This window comes from Xyrauchen texanus, chromosome 16 (genome assembly GCF_025860055.1).
Source record: "Xyrauchen texanus isolate HMW12.3.18 chromosome 16, RBS_HiC_50CHRs, whole genome shotgun sequence".
Classification (NCBI taxonomy): Eukaryota; Metazoa; Chordata; class Actinopteri; order Cypriniformes; family Catostomidae; genus Xyrauchen; species Xyrauchen texanus.
This window is the reverse complement of record NC_068291.1, coordinates 5338274-5361885: the sequence shown is the minus strand read 5'-3', so window position 1 is coordinate 5361885 and position 23612 is coordinate 5338274. Positions and strand designations below refer to the sequence as shown.

Sequence of the window (23612 nt, the reverse complement as noted above, 5' to 3'; positions counted from 1 at the left end):
ACTTCCTCTTGCATGACGCGTGCATAGAGATGCTCTTGTGAATGCGCCAAGGAGACTGCTGTTGTCAAGATTTATATTGAATAAAGTTACATTTCGGTCCATTTCTCACCGAAATCAATCGTATCACTTGCATTTATGCCCTTTTTTGAGCTTGAAGGTTTTGGACCCCATTGACTAGCATTGTACGGACATAAACGCATATATTTTCCAAAATATCTTTGTGTACATTTGGAGTAAATCAAACTAGACAGCTTAATGGCGAGTAAATAATGGGAGAATTATTTTTGGATGAACTTTCCGTTTAAGGCTAGATAAGTAATTTTAAATATCCAGACCACATCACTACTTAGTAATAATAATTCCTTACATTTATAGAGTGCTTTTCTAGACACTAAAAGCACTTTACATAGTGGGGAATTCCCCAAACACCACAAATGTGCTTGGTGTGGATTCGATCTCAACGATGTTGTGCACCAACAAATGTTCGGCAAAAAATCTATGATAAATAGAAAACCTTAAAGTTTAATTAGACCTTTTCTTCATTATTGTTCAATGCATACTGGTATTGCACATGGCATTTTGTAAAAATTTCACAGTATATAATAATAATTTAAACCACTTTCCTGCAACCCAAGTTTGTCTAACCTTCATTTTGTGGTTCTATCTTAACTTCCTTTTGGGCTGGCAAAAAACAGCAGCCAGAAATTCAACTCAATTTATTTTAAATTTACATTGCATATTGTTCCAAATCAGCTTTACAAAGAATAGCCCCTTACAAATCTCCCAGCAAGTAAGCCAAAGGTGATCGAAAACTTCATAAGATGTTTCCAGTACATGATGAAGATCCTTTTTGAGGACCAAGACTCAGCTGAGGAAGCCCTCTTCTTAAATTTATACAGTGTAGATTAAAATTGGGTCCCATAGCCAAACATGTTGGGTCACGTGGTATTTTGATAAATGTGTAATTATTTCCTTGGTAAAAGTAACTGAAATTGTTCAGAGCAAATGCGCTCTGCTCAGTGCACGCTTTCACACCGTTGCGCTGGCCGTGACTGTTTTCCTCAATGTCATTTGATAGACTCGGTCTCTCACCACGATATCAAGCAAGGGAAAGGCATGGCCAGGGGTGGAGGTGATGTGGCCAACAGGTCACTCCACTTGACATCATGACACACCACTGTTATCGTGCACACTCGCCAAACAGAAAGATGAAAAAGTATCGGACAGGGCGAGAAGCGGCAACAATGTTATGAGAGCAAGTTCAAAGTTTTGAGTCGCTCTTTATAAAAGTACTTTGTACTGTTGAGTGTCATGCAGTTTCTTTATAGTTCAGTCTTTAATAAACAGAAAGACATCAGTTCAGTATGATGAATAATGGTTAGCTTGACACTAATGATCTTATCTGTTCTGTGGAAAACATTTACCATGGCAACCAATATTTTCGGCCAAAATAACAAGCTACTGCAATTATTGTTACAATAAAATTAATTTTTGATTTTTTTTTTGTGTGCATTTTTACATATTTCCTGACCAAAAGTTTCCACCAGGTTTAACTTTTTTAATTAACTATACCTGTAGTAACTATGGTATTTTTTGGCAGAACTAATGTTGTCAAGGTAAACATTGGAAGGGTTACAAAATATGATACTTTCCAGTTTAAAATGGATGCGATTGATTTCAAATTCAGCTCTTCGTAATCAAACGCAAGAACACATGTTACTGAAGCTAAATAACAGACTCAAAGACTGCAGCAAGACTGCTAGTGAAGTGAGGCAACTGTTTGCAATTATTTAACCGATTGTTTACAATTATTTGTGGTGGAAGCTTCATATTGACTGCAAGAAATAGTTCAATACACCTAGAAACTAAATGATGATTTAGTTGTATTCCTAACTAATGTATTAGTATATTATAAGCATTATTAATAATGTCATTCTTCTTTATAGAACAGTATTTAATAGGAATTGGGATTTTTATATTTTAGAAAACCACAAAACCATACACACTTCAATCAGACTTGTTTTATTTTGATTTATTGTTTAGTGTTAGTTTGTTTTTTTGCTCCAGTCTAGTAGCCAGAATATTTTTTATTAGAAAGATTCATTCAGAAATGGACAAAAGTATTTGTATTCAGTACAGTATGTATCAGATGTTATTACAACAAAATCACATCTTATCTCTATGAAGAGGCAAACGAACAAAAAATAACCTTTGCGAAGAACAGTGCAAGGAATCCTGTGTGTAAGGCCACCAACTGCAATAGCAATTAAGAAAAGAAATCTGTTAGAATATGTACCATTTTTATGGCATAATGCGTTTACTTAAAGGGATAGTTCTCAAGAATGAACATTCTCAGATCATTTACTCACACTCATGCAATTCCAGATGTGTATGACTTAAAGGGGTCATGACATGAGAAACCAAATTTGCCTTGATCTTTTGGTATATAAGAGGTCTTTGTATCATTAAAACGTCCTGCAAGTTTAATATTTTAAGACGTCCTCCCCATTCTAAACGAATCATTTAATCAAGCTCAAAATACAGCTCGTTCTGGATTCATGGTTAGAAGTGATGTGACGGTTAGAAGTGACGTACCAGCGTTTGCATATGACCGCCTCCAGCACAAGATAACTACGCTTTAAGCGCAAGTCAACTACGCTCATTTCGTATCGCCGTGCGCCTCACAAGTGTTCAGTCGATGGACAGCGAGCTCTGACAGAGACTACTTGTGCACAGGAAAATTACGATGCCACACAGATGTGCTGTTCCTGGCTGTGGTCAAACAAAACCTCTGAATAAGCTGCCGAAAGATCCAGACGTCAGGGAAAAATGGATGCAGTTTATTTTTTGCGGACGTCCCAGTCACAGCAAGGTTAACTTAAGCGTTTGTTCTGTACATTTTAAGGATGACTGTTTTGAGAACAAATCTCAATATGATGCTGGCTTTGCCAGAAAACTGTTGCTCAAAGATAAGTCCGTGCCGACTATTCTGGGAACAACGACGACGCAAACTGTAAGTAATCTATTTTAAACTTTAAACTACTTTTTAAAGCGCAATTTCATTCATTATGAATAATCACAGTGTTTTTACTTAGTTTACTTGCATATTGTTCTGGCTGGGGCGTCAATAATTGATACATAGGCACTGACGCTAGCCAATCATAACAGTGGGCGTTAACACTGAAGTCTTAAATGGAAAACGCCCCCAAAACAGACTGTTTGAATCAGAGGATGAGAAACAGGGTGGGAAAAGGTCATAAATCACTAGATTTTAAAAGTTTTTCTTAAAAAAAAATATATTAATACTATAATTGCACCTAAGGGAACATAATAATACAATAAAAAAAACCCATGTCATGACCCCTTTAAAATCTTTGTTTTTGTTCTGCAGAAGTAAGAAGAATATCTCTGTAGATCCATACAATGCAAGTGAATGGTGACCACATTTCCAAAAGCTGCAAAAAGGAGATGAAGTCAGCAGAAAAATAATCCATTAGACTCCAGTGGTTCAATAAATGTTTTCTAAAGTGATCCAGTTGGTTTTGGGGGAGAACAGACCAAAAGAATGTTCAGCAGTCTCCTTGGTGATCATGATTTCAAGGGGATTACACGTATCTAGCACTCTGCACTTGTGTCAAGTGCTAGGAAATGTAATCAATCTTGAAATCATGATTGTGCCTAGAGAATACCATGTCAAGATGTACAGTGAAAAAGGAGATATAGATAGATCTATCCATCTATATATTATATATAGGCGTGTTCTCACCCAAAAGCAACTGGATCACTTCAGAAGACACTGATTAAACCACTGGAGTCATACGGATTACTTTTATTATTTTTGTATATCTCCTTTTTGGAGCTTCAAAGTTTGTCACCATTCATGCATTGTATGGACCTACAGAGATAGATTCTTCTATAAATGTTTGTGTTCAGCAGAAGTTCAAACACATCTGGGAAGGCATGAGCATGCGTAAATGAGGGAATTTCAAAATAGTGAATACATACCCCAATTGGAAATGCTTCCATTTAGAACAGTCCAACAATCTCTCCACTCGCCGGGTCAAGATCAATGTCATAGAAACAGGGACGAGTTGGAAGGCCTGGAATAGTTGGCATCTGCATCAAAAAGCAAATTTAGTTTATAAATGATACCAAATACCACTTTATTTGCATAATGACATTGGTTCTTCTTGAAAATGATTGAATTCATTATTTAAAAAGGAAAATTGTTTGGTGGTTGAATCAAGTCGCTCCACACAGCGGTTTCTTTTAAAGTCAATTTCTTTTTTTTTGTATTACACATTTATATTATAAAATATGTCAGCATAACACGTAAAAAAAAATTTGAACAAAAAGTATAATGCTACTAACTGTGCCAACTAGAGGGTAGAGAAAGCCTGCCCCGACACTTGCACGAATGTCTCGGATTGGAAGAACAAATCCAGTGGGAACACCTTTCTTGTCAGGTTCATGAGAGAGAGACAGATGGGTTTTTGCCATACATATGGGTAAATTTCCAAAACCCTTGAGGGAGACAAAAAAAAAAAAAAAAACTGCATGAACATGATGCCAACCGCATTATTAAAAGGATTCAATCTGGAATAAGTGCACAAACATTCCAGTATCTTCTATATACTCCAAACTACCCCTCTCTTCTTTAACTTCTGTTAGTGTTCTAAAGAAATAACTGTTATTCTTCATGTTAGTTGAATGTACCGTGTGCACTTAAAAAGTGTATATTTTAAAATCCAAAAAAAATTATATTCTTCCAATTAAAAATATAACATTCTTTGCAACAAACGATCAATTTATTGCCTAACCCGAAATACACAGATACATCTCCGAGATGTTTGTTTTAGATAATTTCATACGGAAAGCAGCTTTTCTGTCATCTGTTCTTAATATAATAAAGTGTGTTTCTTGAAACGTGTGTCTGTGTGCCGCATGGAAAATTATTTGTAATATTAATTGATAATAATAATAGCCTAATAACAATAATGTAATACATGGGAAAACGTGCCAAATATCTTCTTGACATCGTCAAAGGCATCAGCTATTGTGATCACTCTGACCATCGTCGATCGGCTCAAACCTAATGTGCATTTCTCTCTATAAATTAACAAAATGTTCAGGCGAACACCCAGGTCGATTGTCCATTACAGCTGGATACAGATTTATTAACCCTGGATTATTTTCACTGTTTTCAGCTTTACACCGCATTATTGTATCACCACATAATCCATAATAATAAAAACAAAGTGTGATCATATGCAGTGTGAAAAAAATAAAATGTTTTAGGGTTCAAGAAATGGTGATAGCAGGAAAAAAAAGTACTGAGAAAAAACAACAACAAATGAATCATTTTTTGATTGTAATAATGTATGAAGCAAACAAGCATCATCTGTTTTCTTTATTTTTCAGTAGGTATTATTTAGAATCAAACTAAAATCACATGAGCATCCACTGACTGGATTTAATGCATATCTGGGGCAGTATAGTGCTCAACAGCTCTCTTGGTCATGTGACATTGATAAAATAGCCATCTCGGTGTTACCTTCTTTTGGTTCAGGAAATAAGTGGTCTACGAATAATTCGTTTTATGGGACAATCAATGATTCAAACCTGTTTGCTGTACAGCTCCACCTTTTGCTGGGCCTCTGGGAGGAGTTCAATGTCATCTGCACCATAGATCTTCTGTGCAATGTTTCTGATCTTATCTACAATGGGTAGCTGTCAGATACCAACACAAATGGATACGGAATCAATACTGATCCTTTGAGCTTACTTGCATTACTATTGTGTAACATTGCAAACTTATGAAATGTCTACGATCTAGTTAATAGTTACCTCAGTGTCATAAAGAAATTTAAAGCTGCTGGGTGAGTCTGCAGCGTTTTGCACTGCTCTGGCGAGATCAACAGCACCTGCGCCTCCATCAGCCCAGTGAGAGCAGCGCACTGCATCAAACGCTCCTGCCTCTTTGGCCAGTCTACAGATCAGATCCAGCTCAGCATCTGTGTCTGTCCTGCGCACACAAGATGTCAGACATGATTAATAATTATACAGCAATTTCAGGGTTAAGGCAAAAGTTATTTTGGTTGTCCACGTTGGTGCACTTACAGTACATTTATTACAGGGACAATCCCCCCCAGAGCAACCTGAAGTTAAGTGCCTTGGTCAAAGACACAATGCTGGTGGCAGTGGGGATCGAACCAGCAACCTTCTGATTAACAGTTATGTGCTTTAGCCCACTATGCCTCCATCATTCCATACGTGTCGAACGCACTTGTATTTACTCGTAGTCAAAAAAGTATAGTTTGATAGTAGGCTTTGAATCTATGCCTTAACACATCGGACGGACGGACGGATTTTTTCAGATTTAAATAGGGCTGCTTAATGCACAAGTCTTTGTAGACATATTTCTCAACACAACTTTAATAAAGTGTGACCGACCGGACATGTATGGCGGACCACATGGCACATTCTAAAATTAGAAAAACATTAATTTATCACACACACACACATTTCCATTAAATTGGACCCAAATTGTTATCAATGGACAAAGATTATTTACTCTAGCCATCACTGGATGATATATTGTTTACATGTATCTTTCATATAGACTACACAATGTATTTTCAGTTACAGCTATGTCGTTTTGTGGTTTGAAAGCTTGAAAGAAAGACCTGTTCAAGGCTACATACAGAGAGATTGCATAATAAATGTCATAATTTCCTGCAAACTCAATGTCACCAAGTTCATTCTTGAAGTACCAAAACTTTTGTAACTGTAGACCGCCATCTCCTGTGCCACTTCAACTCTTCCTGTGTGTGTTTGTGTGTGTGCGCGCGCTTCAGTAAATTGTCTCCCAACGCTATTATGCCAGACTGTTAAACAGAGGCCAACTGAGTGAATTGGAAAGCATGCAAATGTTGGCCAATTTGAATATATCGATGCCTCAAAAATATATTGATGAAATAACGTGCCGTTCAATTATCACCATTTTATGACATCCCTCGCAATGCGGTTGACCGGGTGCGATATGTTTCGAAATGCAGAAAAAAAGTATTCTCGGGCCTTTAGCGCCATCATGATACAATTCGATCCTTTGGGCGAGGGCAATTTATTGCATACAATTTTATGCAGTATATTATTATTAGTATGTAGGTTAAGTGTGTAATTTCTGTGCCACTGGTCGCACTAAACGGAACTGCAAAAATAATGACATTCCCCATATGACTTTGGTCAGCCAAATACATAGTCTTACTCCAAACTTGTACCATTGCTTGAGCCAATGCTGTTGCCATGTCAGGCTGGGATGCTCAAACAAACAGAGTAATGCTGAAAATGTCAACCAACCTATTACTGGCTAATTTTGGCTAGCATTTTCACATTAAGCTAGGACAGAATAAAGTAATAATCAAAAACATTTATTTCTACTGAATAAGTTTAACCAGCAAGTACAGTCTTACTTGAAAGCATTGACAGCTATGACTACTGGCACCCCAAAAAGCTGAGCATTTTCCATTTGTTTCTTCATGTTACTACAGCCAGCTTCCAGCAGCGGCAGGTTCTGAAAGAAATCAGTTCATCATTAATAGTCCTGGAAATGTGCTACAGTATTCACTTAGTAACACTTTTTGTTGTCTCTTTTAATAATCCCTTTAATAGCGTTTTGACAAAATTGGCCAAACATGCTTTGCTTGCCAGCATTTATACGCCCGTGTGAAATACTAACCAGAACCATTTCAATGATTACATATGTTAAAAGATCAAGGAATGGCAGAAAATAAAACACAATCTTACCTCTTCAATATATTCTTTTGGCAGAGGCATTCCAGCCGTCACCTACAGATTAGATACAAAATGAAAGAAAACCCAATACAAACTGTACTAGGTTAAACAGAGCAGGTGTATACAGCAGGTTATATGATTGCAATTTTTGTTCTACTCTGCTGGTTTTAAAGCTGTATTTATCCTTTTCGGCTTCACATGTGGGCACAATGAACTTAAGTATTCCTTTGCATTTTTCCTCCAACTAGAAAAAACAGAAATTCATCTCAAACTCACCGTTGGTCCACCACCATGCATCTTCAGTGCTCGAACTGTTGCAACCAGGACCACAACATGAGGCGTGAGCCCCGAGTAACGACACTTGATGTTGAAAAATTTCTCCATACCAATATCTGCTCCAAAACCTGCTTCCGTGACTGCCAAAAATTGACAAGAAGAGTGTAAACCCTCCAAAATCCTCACATATAACCAGTCGTTTAATACAAAATAAAATGTACAGTTTACAACATTCTTCAAACTCATAATTACATGTCAGAAAGAGTTTTTTTTTACGTGAAGGTACCATAAATATCATCACTATAGGAACGCCACATGTCAAATGAGATTAAAGGCCCAAAACGGTTGTATAATGCTTTTTAAACAGAAAAATTCTCTTGATTTTTGGCAAGTTTGCTGAATAAATTAACTGGTTAGTATAAATTATGACAAAGATGGAATATTGGCATTGATCTGAGTAACTTACCCACAAATCCCTGAGGCCCAACAAGTTTCAAAGCTATTTTATCAGCCAGGATTGAGGAGTTTCCATGTGCAATGTTTGCAAAAGGTCCAGCATGAACAAACACAGGATTTCCCTAAAAAGCCATAAGCAAAGACAGTTCACTCAACATATAATTAATCATGAGAACAGGAGATAATCAACAAATGAAGCCTCCACGCCTGTGCATTTTGAAGAGATCAGGCATATAAACTCTCTCGGTGTCATGAGTCTCGTGGAATATTGCAAACATACGAGCACAATCAGTAAGAATTTGCATTTTTACTAGTTGCACATTAAAGTCTCAATCCCCAAAGTGATGAAGCGATCACGCTCTTGCTCATTAGCACATGTCTTGCATGTGAAAACGCAAAAAAGCTTTAAAAGAACCTTCCACCTTTTCTGAGTAGCCGTTTGATTCAAAGAGGTGGAAGTAAACAACACCACAGAAGCACTGACTTTCCTGTATCACTCATTTATTACAAAATGTAGTTATGAGGATGACCACACATTGAAGGCTTGTTAGTTGACATGTTTATTTTCACACATACACAAAGACATTGAGGGATCATCAGATGTCAATCAGAAGTCATCATCAGAATCCAAAGATGATCCTAATCTGAAGTTATTTCAAACACTAGCTGGTCTTTTGAAGTGATTGAAGCGAGTACAAATAATGTCACACATTTATTATTACACATTTTATGACATGCTACACTGCAACTCGTTGAAAAAAGTAGCTTGCTGGGCTCCTTTTCATTGGCTCTGTACTTGTATTTTGCACAATGACAATAAAGTTGAATCTAATTTAATCCTGTCTTACTACTGAAAAAGTAGTTGATACAGAAGCAAAAAAGGGGTGCTGAAACTAAAGAATGTGGAATTAGCGTAGGGGTAATGGTCACACATTCTAGTTGGGACAATGTTTTTTTAATCGTGCTGTGACACCTGACAGCATCAAGAAGAAATAATCTCTAAACAGACCTGATCTTGTCTTTGCAAAGATGCTGCAACATCATTCAATCTGATATTAATGTTATAATGACTGTTGCATTGAAATGATGAATTTATTTGAAAGGAATTGTGTTAATGCATTACCAATCACACAATTAAGCAGACATTCAATAAGAGGCAAACATGATCGCAGATATTTCAAGAGAGTGTTATTGGCATGTGCCAGATTAGTAAAAAAAAAAATGGAAATGTGGGTATAGAAAAGCACAGTAACCTCGAACACACAGCAGTTTGAAATTAAGATACTGTATACAGCATACCGTTTTAATTTTTTTTTCAAGTTTTTCATCTTGCCGGTTGGTGGTCACAATGACTTTTCCATCAAAGTACCTCGGGAACAAAAGGTGAGGTCAGCAGGTTTAGCTGGTTCCCATGGCTGCGCAACATTTGAAGCATAACTGATGACGGCATAGCTTCCTGTCATTGTGTCAATCTGACGACAACAATGATTTTTGGTTATTTTAACAATTTAAAAACCAGCTAGAAAGCTGATGTTGATGTTATTATTAAGAAATAACAAGCTGGGAGGAGGCCTCGGGGAAGACCCAGGACTAGGTGGAGAGATTACATCTTCCACACTGGCCTGGGAACACCTCGGGGTCCCCCAGTCAGAGCTGGTTAATGTGGCTCGGGATAGGGAAGTTTGGGGCCCCCTGCTGGAGCAGCTGCCCCCGCGACCCGACTTCGGATAAGCGGTTGAAGATGGATGGATGGATGAAAAAATCAGCTAATCCTCATAAATTCGTGTTTTTCACATTATAAAAAAAGGCCACGGGCATGATGTGTATATTTTTAACCCTTTAAGCTGGGATATGAGAAATCTTTTAAAAATCTAGTTTAAAATACTTGCGTCATGTTCTCAGAAATGTAATCTTTGTGTCCAATTTGGACTCAAAGTATTCAAGACCTTTGCACCTTGAATACACAAGTATAAAAAACGTAATCATTAATTTCCAAAACTTTTTCCAAACATATTTTTCAGATGTTTTTTAAAACTTGAAGGCGTCTGCTCTGTTTTATGGTCAACATAAACAACATAATAACTACCTACATGTTGGTTACTAATACCCAATGACTTTGATTTGGAGAACAAAAGCATTTTTATTCATATTTTATAACAATTGTTTCACTGCTTATTTCTTTAAGAAATAACAATAAAAGATTATTCTGCACTAGTCATACCCACATTGATTTTTTCAGAAATTTTAGCTTTTAATGAGCCTTTTTTTTTTTTTTTACTCCACAATTGAAAAGTGTTCATCATTGAAGAGGTGTATTCAAGTAAATGGTTTGTGTGAATTGCATTTATTTATTTTTAATTTAATGGATCAGGACAAAAATCAACGTCACTTCATTGCCACTTAGAACATATGGTCATAATATGCACCTGACACCCTCTGTAATTGTATTTTAGGATTTATTTTGTGAAAAGAATCCAGGTTATGATCATGAAAAGGGTTTTTATCTAGATCACTCAACCCACTGCAGACAAGCATTTTTTCTACTTCAATCTACTATTCGACCATGTTAGAATGTGCGTGAACATTTGAAAACTTGTGGTGCAAGTTTCATGTGAACACTAGGAAAGAAAAAAGTCAATCCATCACAAACTCCAACATACTTATTTTACATTGTTTTCAAAAAAACGGATTGCGGGAACTGTACAAGTGTTCCGATCTGATTGGGGATATCCCCTATAGAAATCTGGCAACCTTACGCATGTCGAAATATAATTCTGACCGGCTAATCTCCCTAATTTAAAGTCTGTTATTTATCAAACATTAAAATGAAATATTTTACTTTCATGATTAGTTCTGTAATTCATGACACAATTGATCTAAAGGGTATTGTAACACCGTTTCACACATACTCCGTGTGTAGTGCGTCTGCGGTGCGTATACGGTACAGGAGCAGCACACGCTATAGTGCTTTCACATATGCTACGTTTGCAGTGCGCTAGCTACTGATCCGCAGTTTCTGTGTGCCACAAAATCAAAAATGTGTAAGGAATTTTTATTTTAAATCCAAACGTTAACTTTGAGATTGTTTAAGGCATTGAAACAGTATGAAAATAAATTTTAATCACTGTGATTCTTTGTTTTACATGTAGTTTGAGTTGTTGACAGAAGAAAAGCTATCGCGCTATATCTGTTGCTAAGAAGGAGAAGAATGAGACTCATTTGGGATCACTGTCTTTTTTTTTTTTCTTTTTTGCATTTTGCAACTTTTGGGACTATAATCATAATTTTTTGTTTTCCTTGACCCTGTAATTTAGTAACTGTAGAACACATTAACTGTAATTATGCGTATATGATGACATTATTACAGTTTCTTGACAATCTATGTCTATTTTAATGTGAACAATGCGCTGCCACTTTAATTCAGTGCGGTGCAGCGCAGCAAAAATAGACTCTGTCCGTAAACCATCGCTGCACTGCTGTATACGCACTGCAACTGGAACGGATCGACGGACTGCATACGCGTGCAGTGTAAAAGCTCTAACCTGTTAACATGGGTACGGAAAAACATACGCACCGCAAACGGAGTATGTGTGAAATGGGCGTAAGTGGGGGGATGGTGGTTTAACAAGGGGGATGCTTTTTGGTATTTTTTGCAACAAGGGGGACGGCATCCCCTCGCATCCCCCCTCAACGCGAGCCCTGTGTGTAATTAGTTCTTATGTAAAATGATTATGTTTTATTTGTTTGGAGAGGCTTTTGGGCACATGGAGAAGTTTTTGGACACTACGATAAATTATTTTTGTAATGCTATAACTTTTAATTACTTTGTCATATCGACACACAATTTTTCTCAGATACATTTGACATAATTGGGAACAAAACAAAAGCAGTTTTTCAGAGACACCTTATTTACACCCAGAGATATGTTATGTCAAATAATGTAAAAAAAAGTCAAAGTAAATTTGTTTTTGTTGTGATTTTTCTGCAGTTTCTTAGGCTGAGAGTCTCTGAATGTATCAATCATTAAAAAAAGTAATTTTACATCCAGATCCACATATAAATTAATACGCGATCACCTGACAATGGCATTGTCACCAATGGCCTCGTCAGTGGAGACTGCATATCATTATGCCAAGCCATTTCAATTCTGTTTTGCTACCTTAGTCAGTAGCACACTTGTATAATTAGTAACAACCAATGTCTGTCCTGAGCCGCGTGTATATGGTGGTATACTCACTCTGAGCAGTGCAGCAATAAGAGATGAACGATCTTTGTTAATAATATTGCAGTTCTGATCGCGAAGCGTGTCAAAATGATACCATCCCAAATATTAGCTCATATATATATATATACACACACACACACATACATACACACACACACAGAGTAAACTTTAATCATGATACGGAGCAAATCAACAGTCTGAAATCTATCTGAATCCCTTATATGAAATGAACGAGCTTTGTGCTTCTTCAATTTATCATCTATGTGACTTAATATGTAAAGTTAGTAACACAGCATTATGCTTATTTAGAGAAATGAGGCCTATGCTGACCACAGCTTCTGTTGGTCAAACTTTTTGTTGGTAAAAATTTTGAGAAATGGATAGTTTTGTTAATGGAGATTAATTTTTTTAAACCCATGATGCAAACTGTCAAATTTTTGTATCATGATATAAAAAAGTGGCATGACCCACGACCCAGCACACGTACATCTCCGAGATGTCCTTTTTATATCTTTTGTCTGGAAAGCATCACATTCTAATAAACATCTGCTAAACATCTTAAAAAGATCTAAATCATAAAATCAAATAATTCTTAATCATAAACGTCTCAAAAGATATCTGCAGAATGTCTTATTGACATTCAAAAGGAAACGTCTTAAACATGTATATTCTGGTGAACAACCCAAACAATCAAGTGTATGGGTGATGTATGTGTGCTATAATGGGATATATCGTTATACCCCTAGTCATTATAGACCATTAATTTGGTATAGTCATTAATTTTATGTATTAAAAAATGTATTATTTTTTGGGGGGTAAAAAGAAAACTATGATGGAAACAACAACAACAACCCAATCTGTCCATGTGATATAACTCCTCTCACCTCTAGTGTCTGCATGAGGTTTGGCTTGATGGCATCTCGCATGAGTACTGTCAGAGCTCCACACACTCCCTAAGACACAAACATTACAGAATCAATCACCGGCTAAATATCTTGACATCTTAGCAAGACATTTTTTTACGTATGCTAGCCGCACACCAGGTCCTCTGTGGTCACAGGCTGTCCACTGCGGCTGGTGGCCACCACCATTTTTGCAAGCCTCTGCCTCATGTCTTCCAGACTGGTGGTGAGAGCCAAAACTGCCATAATCTCACTTGCCACAGTGATGTCAAACTGGGCCTGCAAAACAAAACATTCAGTGGTTACTGGAGCTGGGCTTTGTTCTTTGTACCTGGATATCATTGTTGATGATTTGACCCAATGGATTGTTGCATTCTTCAAAGCTTATCTTGAATTTGTTGCAACACCAACAGGTCTGTAAACTCAAACCTGCTTGGGAGCAGATTATTTCATGTAAACTGGATTAGTTTGCACCTTTATAGAAATGGGTAATACTGGAAGTCAGCACAAATGCATCTTAAGAATACACCCTTTGAATAACAATATAAAAAAAAAAATGTAAAAAAAAAAAAATCGATATTATTTGGTAATCTATTACAATGATTTTCTGACCAATATCAATGTGATAAGATACACAAAAGTGTCTAAAACTGCTTTTGTCAAAATTCTGCCTCGCTGCACCACGAGCACAGATGGAATATTTTTTAATTTTTTAAATGGGTATAAAAACTAAAACAAATGAACATGCGCACACAAATCTGAGCATATGTGATGTAACATGAGTCATGACAATCAGACGGTGTTGAGTGACAGTGACTGTTTGAGGGATCATGAGCACTTTCAGTTTCACTCCCTTCAATATTCTCACTCGCAGTGTCAATCAAACATGCGTGCTCTCCAGATGCTCTCAATATCTCATCAGTCTCTCATCATAGCTTTATTCTGCGAGTATCCCACTTTAAATCAGATTGATGTTGATCACATTAACACTAATCACAGCAATTACATTTTAATCATAACGGCACCGCATCTTCATGCAATTGCTTAATAAATATTGCTGTTACATAATTAATTAATTTGTATTTAAGCAAAACACCAAAGACAGAAAACAAAAATCACAGATATTGATGATTTCTCACTGGAGCAGTTTTAGGGCTTGTAATGTATATATCTTATTTTTGAAAGTATCTCTGCTTTGTGTGATGCTCTCATGGATTTTACTGCTTACAATGTCACAATGACCTTCTGATATTGACAACAGAATAATTCAAAACAAATAAATATTAGCAATTCACAAGTAATTTTAATGTAAATTTGGTAACTTAATGAAAAGGTTTCACTCGTTAACATTAGTTAATGCATTAAGTATCATAAATAATGAACAATATATATTTTACAGCCTTTATTAATTATAATTTTAGTTAAAATTAAAAATTGTCATTAGTTAATGCACTATGAACTAACAATGTTAACTAAGATTTTAAAAATGTAAAAGTAAATTTTGTAACTAACATAAAGTTCATTAGTTCATGTTAACTACAGTTATGTTGTTATTTAATGTTAAAAGTAGTGTGGGACATAAACATCTAACACTGCACAATTTAACTTGCAAAAGTGTGGCAAAGGGCACATTTAAAAAAATAAATAAATAAAATCTGTATCACCAGAGCTTGGTGTTAAAAAAATTCAGAGATCATATTGGCCTCATATTTCCTGATTCGTGCACCACTACAATCAAGTGTCTTGAATTTGGCAATCGGAGGGTTTTATTGCTTATATATTAGTATACTTTATATGAAGCATCTGTTTAGGTGTGCGATAAAGCTTACGGTTCTGGTGTAACCCTTCTCAGTTGGAGACTGGCCAATAGTTATTTTTCTCAGGAAACGATCATTTGTGTCCAGCACTGTAACAAATACAAAAATCACATTTAAAATACATGCATATTCTATAACACTAGCAATGTTTTCAAAGAGAAGCAATCTATAAAACATTTTAGTTTTACTGGACCCTTCTGTGCCGTTCCACGCACTGTAGTACTTAAGAGGGTCAAATTGACCCGGCTTGTTAAATCACAGTTCAACAGCCATAGATTTGCACAAAAATGTAAAATTAAGTTGATGTAAATTGATGTTAAAAGTTTAGAGTCAAATGACCTGTAACTGCATTCAAGGGTTAAAAAAAAAACAAAAAAACAACGCACCTCGCTGCCATGTAATGGACTCTGGGTCAATGTCCAGCCTGGCAAAGCGGGTGATCTCTTCCTCTGTTAACATGCTGGGGTCAGTTTTCTCTATGCCTAGTTTCTGTAGGTAGAACACACAACACATGCCACTGCTGAAGGAAAAAAATCTGAGGTAAAGCTTAAAGGGGAGTATTAAAATGGCAAAATAAATATTCTTACTTTAAGTCTGTTGATCTGAACTGGGGAAAAATTCCTCTGATCTCCGCTCAAGGGTACCAAGCGATTAAAGAGAGCCTAGCGTAGTAAGAGATTATATTAAGACACTGTTTTAGGGTTAATGAATGATGTATGGAAATTATTTAAAATCTACAACCAATACCAATCAAAGAGTTTTTATAAAGCTGACATGCACATTAAACAATCAAATTCTTATTTTGGGGCGAATGCCGATCAGAAGGGGGTTGGGCTGATGGAGTTACATTATTTAAACATTGAAAGATTGTTCTGTTATGCTGCCGAACACAAAGACATTTATCAGGCACTCTAAATATTGTATTGACAATACAGAGTCTCTTAGGCTACGTCTACATTAATCCGGATACATTTGAAAACGGCTTTTTAGTTTCAAAAACGCTCCCCGTCTACCCTAACATTTTCAAGCGTTTTCCAAAAGTTGCTCGTCCACACTGAAACATATGAAAACGCTTAAATCGTGTCACTGCGCATGCGGAAAATCCCCATTGCATGTATGGTCTGAAACGCAATTGTCCTGACACCAATTCAGAGTCAACTTCCCTTCACCTTTGAAGGAACGCAATGTGATGGTTGTACAAAGTAACATTTATTTTTTAACAACACTATCAAAGTGAGTATCAAGTACAACAGCGCTGCTATAACATGGGCCGCCATCTTGATTGTTTTGGTTGGATAGATCACATGACTAAAAATGCATTATCGTTTTCCAAAGCATCCGTTTTCAGAGTCCACACTACAAAGCGAAAACAGCTTTTTACGTCAACTTGAGTGCGTTTTCAAAAAGCTCAGTTTCCGTGGACAAAAAAACACCATCTCAGTGTGGACGGAAGAAAAAAAACGGAGAGAATAAAAGAGGGGTATTCAAACAAAAACGGTTTAGTGTGGACTAGGCCTTAATCTCCCAAATTGAATGGCAACAAGTATTAACTTGTATTAAGTCTACACGAATGATGACTAGACAAAAAAAAAAGATAATATAAATTACGATAATCAAACAAATTATTTAAGACACTAGGGCTGGGTATTGAGACAGATTCAGATTCGATTCATATGGGTATATTTTGCTTATATGTATGTATACATCATCATACTGTCCAGCCCTAGATGACATTTACTCAAAAAAGCTAGCAGCTAATAATGAACACCAGTTGAATCATAACAGCTAAGCAGTACCTTACCTTATCAGACTGGGTGGCTTCATGGAAGATTCGAGCATCAATTGCAGCAGCTACCAGGTTATTAGCTGCTGTGATAGCATGAATGTCACCAGTCAGATGTAGATTAAACTAAAAAAAGCAATAGAAGACCATTACTGACACTGAACTAATGATTTCATACATCTACATTAACTGAACAAAACAAGTTGCTAACATAAAAGAATACCTCTTCCATGGGAATAACTTGGGAGTAGCCCCCTCCAGCAGCACCACCTACAGATATGACAGTGAGAATTATGTAGTGATTTAAAGCTCTCAGAACCAGGAAAAATTGCTAAATTATCAGAATTGATTGCACATCCAAGGCCCTTTGCCATGTGGTACTGAATGTTGCACCAAAGATTTTGACTGAACCTTAACTTAGATAGTTACAGTACAGTATGATTAAAATAAAACAACTAGGGGCCTGGGTCGCTCCGTAAGTATTGACGCCGACTACAACCCCTGGAGACACGGTTGCTAGGGAAGGTAGAGTCACATCGGGTAACCACCTCGTGGTTGCAATTAGTGGTTCTTGTTCTCAATGGGGTGTGTGGAAAGTTGTGCGTGGATTGTGGAGAAAAGCATGAGCCTCCACATGCTGCGAGTCTCTGCGGTGTCATGCACAACGTCTTCCACAACCCAGATTGAGATGAGAACCATGCCACCACGAGGACATGGTAAGTAGTTGGAATTTGGCATTCCAAATTGTGGAGAAAAGTGATAAAAATAATAATAAATTAAAAAAATAAAAAATACATAAAAAGTACAACTTGCCTTTGATGCCAAATGTTGGTCCTTGTGATGGTTGCCGTACACATGCAAATGCATTAAGTTTGAGATGTGCGCCAAGTGCTTGAACCAAACCTATTGTAGTTGTGCTCTTTCCTTCTCCAAGGGGAGTTGGAGTGATTCTACATTAATAAAAAAAAAAAAAAAAGAGTGTATAAAAAAATATTTAGCAACAAGCCAAGTATGCCATATCCATTACAAGTAAATTTAACTGCACATTGTGATCAATCTAGGAAAAACAGTCACGAGTAGAAAAAAAATGTAAGGAAATATGTATAAGTAGAACTGCTTATTTTACAATTCAATTAATTATAAATTTTGAACAATAGGTGGCAGTCAACACATTTATATGGTGCAGTGAGGGTGTGGTGGCAATGACTCATACAAAGTTTTATGTCTATATGCCAAAGCATTGCTGAGATACAGCCTTGGATCCTTTTAGGAGTTTTGCCATCTATTTAGTTGATGCGTTATTCGAGAATCGTTTGGTTTATCAGTATATAAAAGATTTTGATGACTTAAGAGTTGAAAAAGTAGGTTTTCAATGAAATTTAAAATGGTGCACTGGAAGTATGGCCACCATGGCAAATTTGGTATCACCTTACTCCGTATGACACAAGTAAGCTAACAACACAAGTCTCATGACAATAGGAGACATTTTCTAAAAGTTCTAAGCATTTTATTTTATAATTTGACCATTAAATGGTGCTGCCCACAATCTTTAAGAGTACCTTCATGTCCCTGATGACGCAAACCAAATTTCGTAATTATATCAATGCATTTCTAAAGTACAGCATTTGAAGACCAAATTCAAAATAGCAGACACCAAATATAGGCGACATAGAAAAGTTTTGTATCATTTGACAGTGTTTGACAACACTACATATGACCCAAGAAATCTAACGAGACCAGTTTCTTGATTTTAGGCCTAACTATTCATAAGTATAAGCAAAAATTACTGGTAGCACGGTGCTGAAACTGTACAGGTACACTCAGGCCATGCTTGTGATAAGATTAAGTTTTGTGACAATATGCTAAAGTGCTGTGAAGATACAGCCTCATTCATTTTGGAGTGATCGCTGTTGAATTTGTTGATGCTGTATAAAAAACTGTTTGGTCCATGATCAGAAATTCCACAACTTTGTCATGAATGTCTGTAGATAATATGTGCAAAACTTTAAGCAAATCTGACATATGTCAAGATCAGAGGAGTTACAAAAAGGTTTATTTAGAAAATTCAAAACGCACAAATCGAGTGGACAGAGCTTCAAAATGAGGCAACCCATTGTGTCTCGGATTTACCCAAAGAATTAAGAGTAAAAAATGTATTTTGTTTCCAGTTCTTAAGATTCAAAAGTTATAGGCCTAGACATGTTTGCAACTTTGAACAGTTAAGATGCTAGAGGTTATGAGTGTCCTTGATCAGTGTGACTCGAACCAGCATCCTTCTGATTACAAGATTACCAGTTATGTGCTTAGACCACTACACCACCACCACACACTTTATTATCACAGGAAATTACGTACGGAAAATGAGAATCTTTGTCCATTTTGTGAGCAATGATGGAGCTGGTGATAAAGGAAAAGGTCACGTGGCATATTTGGCAATATTTCGGTTTTAAATCAGATATCAGATATTTTGGAGGATTGGAAACTGGAGGCAAAATGTCTCAAATACTTTCATCTCAGAGAACCACACTACAGAGTTACTGGCTGAGGGGCTGACCGAGGTCATGCACGATTGGGACATAGAAGAGATTAAAATTTCATGAATCACAACTGACATTGGGGCCAATATTGTTGCGGCCAAACGAGGGCTCAAATGGCCATAACTTGAATGTTTATTCACTACAGAAGGAGAAAGCAAAAATGGATTGAGCTTTTGGCATCTGTCCCTGCATTAACGGCGCATTCTCTCACAGCTGGCAGAGACGACGAGAGCTCCGCAAAGCGCAGGAACAGCTGAATCTATCTCAACATATTCTGATCTTAATTTATTGGCTTGATATTTCTCTTGTGGCCTATACATTAATGTTAGTGGGAAAAAATCGAAGAAGCTATGTCAGTCATAGACTAGAAATAGCCTACTCCTAATAGCACACTAATTCAATAATGACAATATTATTATGGCTCAAACTACAACGGTAGAAGAATGATGCGTCTCTTTTATAACAAGCACTCTTGACATAATTTGTGAATATAATCAACTTGTAATTGAATTTTGATGTGGGATGTAGTTTTGGAGTCCGTTTTTAAAATTCTTTCAAATGAGTAATCCTCATTTTTAGAATCCTCAAACGCGCGTGTCGGTGTCTCAAGTGTCAGTTATATGCGATGATGTTGATATGGAACCATGGCAGGGCAAATTAATTGTAATATTAATAGCCTAATAATAATTTAATACATTAATGGGAAAACAAGCAAAATATTTTCTTGATATTGTCAAAGACATCAGGCTGTATCTTTGCAATACTTTTACATATTGACGAAACTTTGTGTCATTGTCAAAATATTCTAAGTTCTTGTTTGGCATCCTTGTCATAAAATTAATGCGTTAAACCTGCAAATGGTTTGTTATATCAAAAATTTCTAAAGTAAATTTTGACCAGCACTGTCTAAAGATTAGTTGACAAATCAATGATCAATTCCAAATGGTGGACAGGCATTATGGCCAACTAAACTGATAACAACCCAAGGAATCTAGAGACCATGTGCATGACATTAAACAATCAAATTATTAATTAAAAAGAATTGCCCCTTTGCTAAGCTCCGCCCCCCTCGGTAACAGTTTTGTTGTTGTTGATTATATACATGTCATTTTAAAGCCCAGCATTGTTCTCCTTGTTAATTGTTTTTCATGCGAAGCGTTTTAGAATGTCCCCAATAACCATTCTGCTGTCAACCAAAGGAGTTGATACAAGGACTTATCACAGACAAGCCTTTAAGTCACAAACAAGCTTCCTGAAGCAAAAATGAACAGCAACATAGTGTGTGAAACGGGTATGGTTCGAAATGTTTAAAGCGAATAACTTCCAGCACTGCAGAAATGTTTTACACAGGGATATGTACTAGGTGAGATGGCACTGGTCTACATGCCCACTTCAATCTACCTACAGACAGGCCACCCACCATAGCGTGACCCGTGGCCATTGCTGCCATGATTACTTTAAGCATGGATGGGGTAAGACCTGATCCAGATGCTCATGGAGGAATTGCAGGTTTATTTGCAAAAGGCAACCAACCGGATCTTCGTTATGAGACACGTGGCACTTTGAGTGGCAGGGAATGTTGGGGGACACAGAAGAAGGGAGATGCCTTTTAGATGCATGCTAAGAGTAAGCGTGATGTAATCAGGGCTGAAAATGCATTGCTCGAAACGCACATCTGCTGAAGTGTAGCATGTGGTGCAAAGGGGCAAGTGTAGTTCACTGTGGTGTGCATAAATGGCACAAAATACTGTTGACAGTTCCAGTTTTGGCCCAGGCTTTTCCAAGGCTGTCCTCCAGTCGAGGGTGAGCTACGTGCCCAAGGTTGTCTTCAAGGCACAAGTCATTACCTTGCAAGTGTTTTTCCTCTTTCCTTTCAGTCTGAGGGGGAAAGTCCGGAATCGGACTGCAGCAAACGTACCCAGTATAAAAAACAACTTATTTGGGTCTAAACTGTGGTCCAACAGCATTATCAATGCGAGTACAAGAGGCACACAGATATATATTTTATTTTAATTTATCCCCTTTTCTACCCAATTTGGCATTCCCAATTTCCACTACTTACTAGCTCCTCGTGGTGGCTCTACACGACCCCTGAAGATGTCCTGTGGTATCTTGCACCAAGACATTAGCAGCAGATCCTTCAAGTCCTGCAAGTTGTGAGGTGGATCTCCGTGGATCAGACTTGTTGGTCCAGCACATCCCACAGATGCTCAATCGGATTGAGATTGACTATTAGCGTACTATTAGATTGGGGAATATGGAGACCAGGGCAATACCTTGAAATCTTCATGTTCCTCAAACCATTTCTGAACAATGTGTGCAGTCTGCATTATCCTGCTGAAAGAGGCCACTCTCATCAGAGTATACCATTGCCATGAAGGGGTGTACCTGGTCTGCAACGATGTTTAGGTAGGTGGCACATGTCAAATTGACTTCCACATGAATGCTCTGACCCAGTCATCTGGCTAAAACAATTTGGCCAGTGTCAAAGTTGCTCGGGTCTTTATTCCTGCATTCAACACGTTGACTACGGAACTGATTGTTCACTTGCCACCTTATCTACCCAGACTTTGGCATGTGGCCTTGTTAGGACGTGATCAACATTATTTGCTTCACCTCTGATTTTTTGGCTCATCAGTGCTACAAAATTAAAGACAAACATTTTCTTACCCAGTAACAACCACATATTTGCCATCAGGTTGAGCCTGCAGCCGATCAATTGTTTTCAGTTGGACTTTGGCTTTGGTCCTGCCATAGAGCTCAACCTCATCTGAGAGAAGACCAATTTCTTTGGCAAGACAATCGATGGGATTAGGCACACAGGAGCGAGAAATGGCAATATCACTGCAGAGATTAATTTACTTGTTATTTAAAACACAAGAACACAAAAGACAACAAAGTCAAAGGTGAAGAAAGCATGATATAATTGTAATAGCTTTGTGCTTAAGTCATGCTAAAACCTGTGATATATAGAGCACTAAAGATATATATTCTGCTGCCAAGATAAAACACAGTCGTAAAATGAATCAGGGAGAGTGGGTTAAGATCCACATCCACTTCTCCAAACAAGGAAAAGGTCAAACAAATAAATCTAATATTCAAGCATCTATATAACAGGGCCATAGGTGCAACTTGCCCCACACTATGAGTGAGCAATGTCACATCAAATGATAAACTGAACTACTGGGAAATTATATAATTAAAATGTGAGAAAGTCAAAGCAGGAGTACTACATGTATAATTTCTGTTTATTTGTTGCATTTTAAACTTTAAGTGTTTAAGCTTAAAGTAACCCTCTAAACACATTAGTGTGGACATAGTCTTAGACTGTATATGAAAGAAAGATTCTCTAAACAAGTGGAAAAAAAAAAAAAACCTCACAGTGCTGTAAGACAATAAGACAAAATAAACTTGCATTTAAAGTACAAAACAAACAAAAAACAAGTGAAAAAAAATCTGCCAGTGCAGTTAAGGCACGGTCACACTTATCTCAATGGGGATCTTGCGATCGTTAAATTAGCCACTTCATTAGACACATTTCCACTATCGAGTCAATGCGTGTCAGGGATATTAGCTGGTCCGCTGGGGCCAAAACCTCAGACCTCGAGCCCAGAGACCAAAAATCAATCTGCATTCCCACCATCGGGCAAATAGCGCCCCAGAGTTGCCCTAAAACCTGCCATTAATATGCCCATTTCTCAAGCATGAGGGAAGCTCAAGCTGAGGTATCAGACTCTGGAGACTTGATAGCCCTTGAAATGAACATGGAGACTTAAGCTGCTGTTTGTTTACTTATTTTGGTCTTTGCTTGGTGGAAAGCGA

The 23612-nt window shown here is 37.1% G+C and overlaps 1 protein-coding gene across 2 annotated transcripts in view; it reads right to left on the bottom strand.

Moving 5' to 3' along the window:
* Nucleotides 1-2017: 2017 nt before the first annotated feature.
* Nucleotides 2018-23612, bottom strand: part of mthfd1b (methylenetetrahydrofolate dehydrogenase (NADP+ dependent) 1b) — a 42488-nt gene continuing 20893 nt past the window's right edge. For both annotated transcript variants that reach the window (XM_052145312.1, XM_052145313.1), the window contains exons 11-28: nucleotides 22461-22634; nucleotides 18067-18203; nucleotides 17477-17523; nucleotides 17272-17379; nucleotides 16058-16132; nucleotides 15857-15959; nucleotides 15483-15559; nucleotides 13792-13932; nucleotides 13636-13704; nucleotides 8537-8648; nucleotides 8071-8210; nucleotides 7807-7848; nucleotides 7473-7573; nucleotides 5848-6025; nucleotides 5623-5730; nucleotides 4372-4524; nucleotides 4006-4116; nucleotides 2018-2254 (exon numbers count right to left, since the gene is read on the bottom strand). In XM_052145312.1, the coding sequence (XP_052001272.1) occupies nucleotides 4027-4116; nucleotides 4372-4524; nucleotides 5623-5730; nucleotides 5848-6025; nucleotides 7473-7573; nucleotides 7807-7848; nucleotides 8071-8210; nucleotides 8537-8648; nucleotides 13636-13704; nucleotides 13792-13932; nucleotides 15483-15559; nucleotides 15857-15959; nucleotides 16058-16132; nucleotides 17272-17379; nucleotides 17477-17523; nucleotides 18067-18203; nucleotides 22461-22634 (1855 nt within the window). In that variant the 3' untranslated portion in view covers nucleotides 2018-2254; nucleotides 4006-4026. The remainder of the gene's footprint in view (nucleotides 2255-4005; nucleotides 4117-4371; nucleotides 4525-5622; nucleotides 5731-5847; nucleotides 6026-7472; nucleotides 7574-7806; nucleotides 7849-8070; nucleotides 8211-8536; nucleotides 8649-13635; nucleotides 13705-13791; nucleotides 13933-15482; nucleotides 15560-15856; nucleotides 15960-16057; nucleotides 16133-17271; nucleotides 17380-17476; nucleotides 17524-18066; nucleotides 18204-22460; nucleotides 22635-23612) is intronic.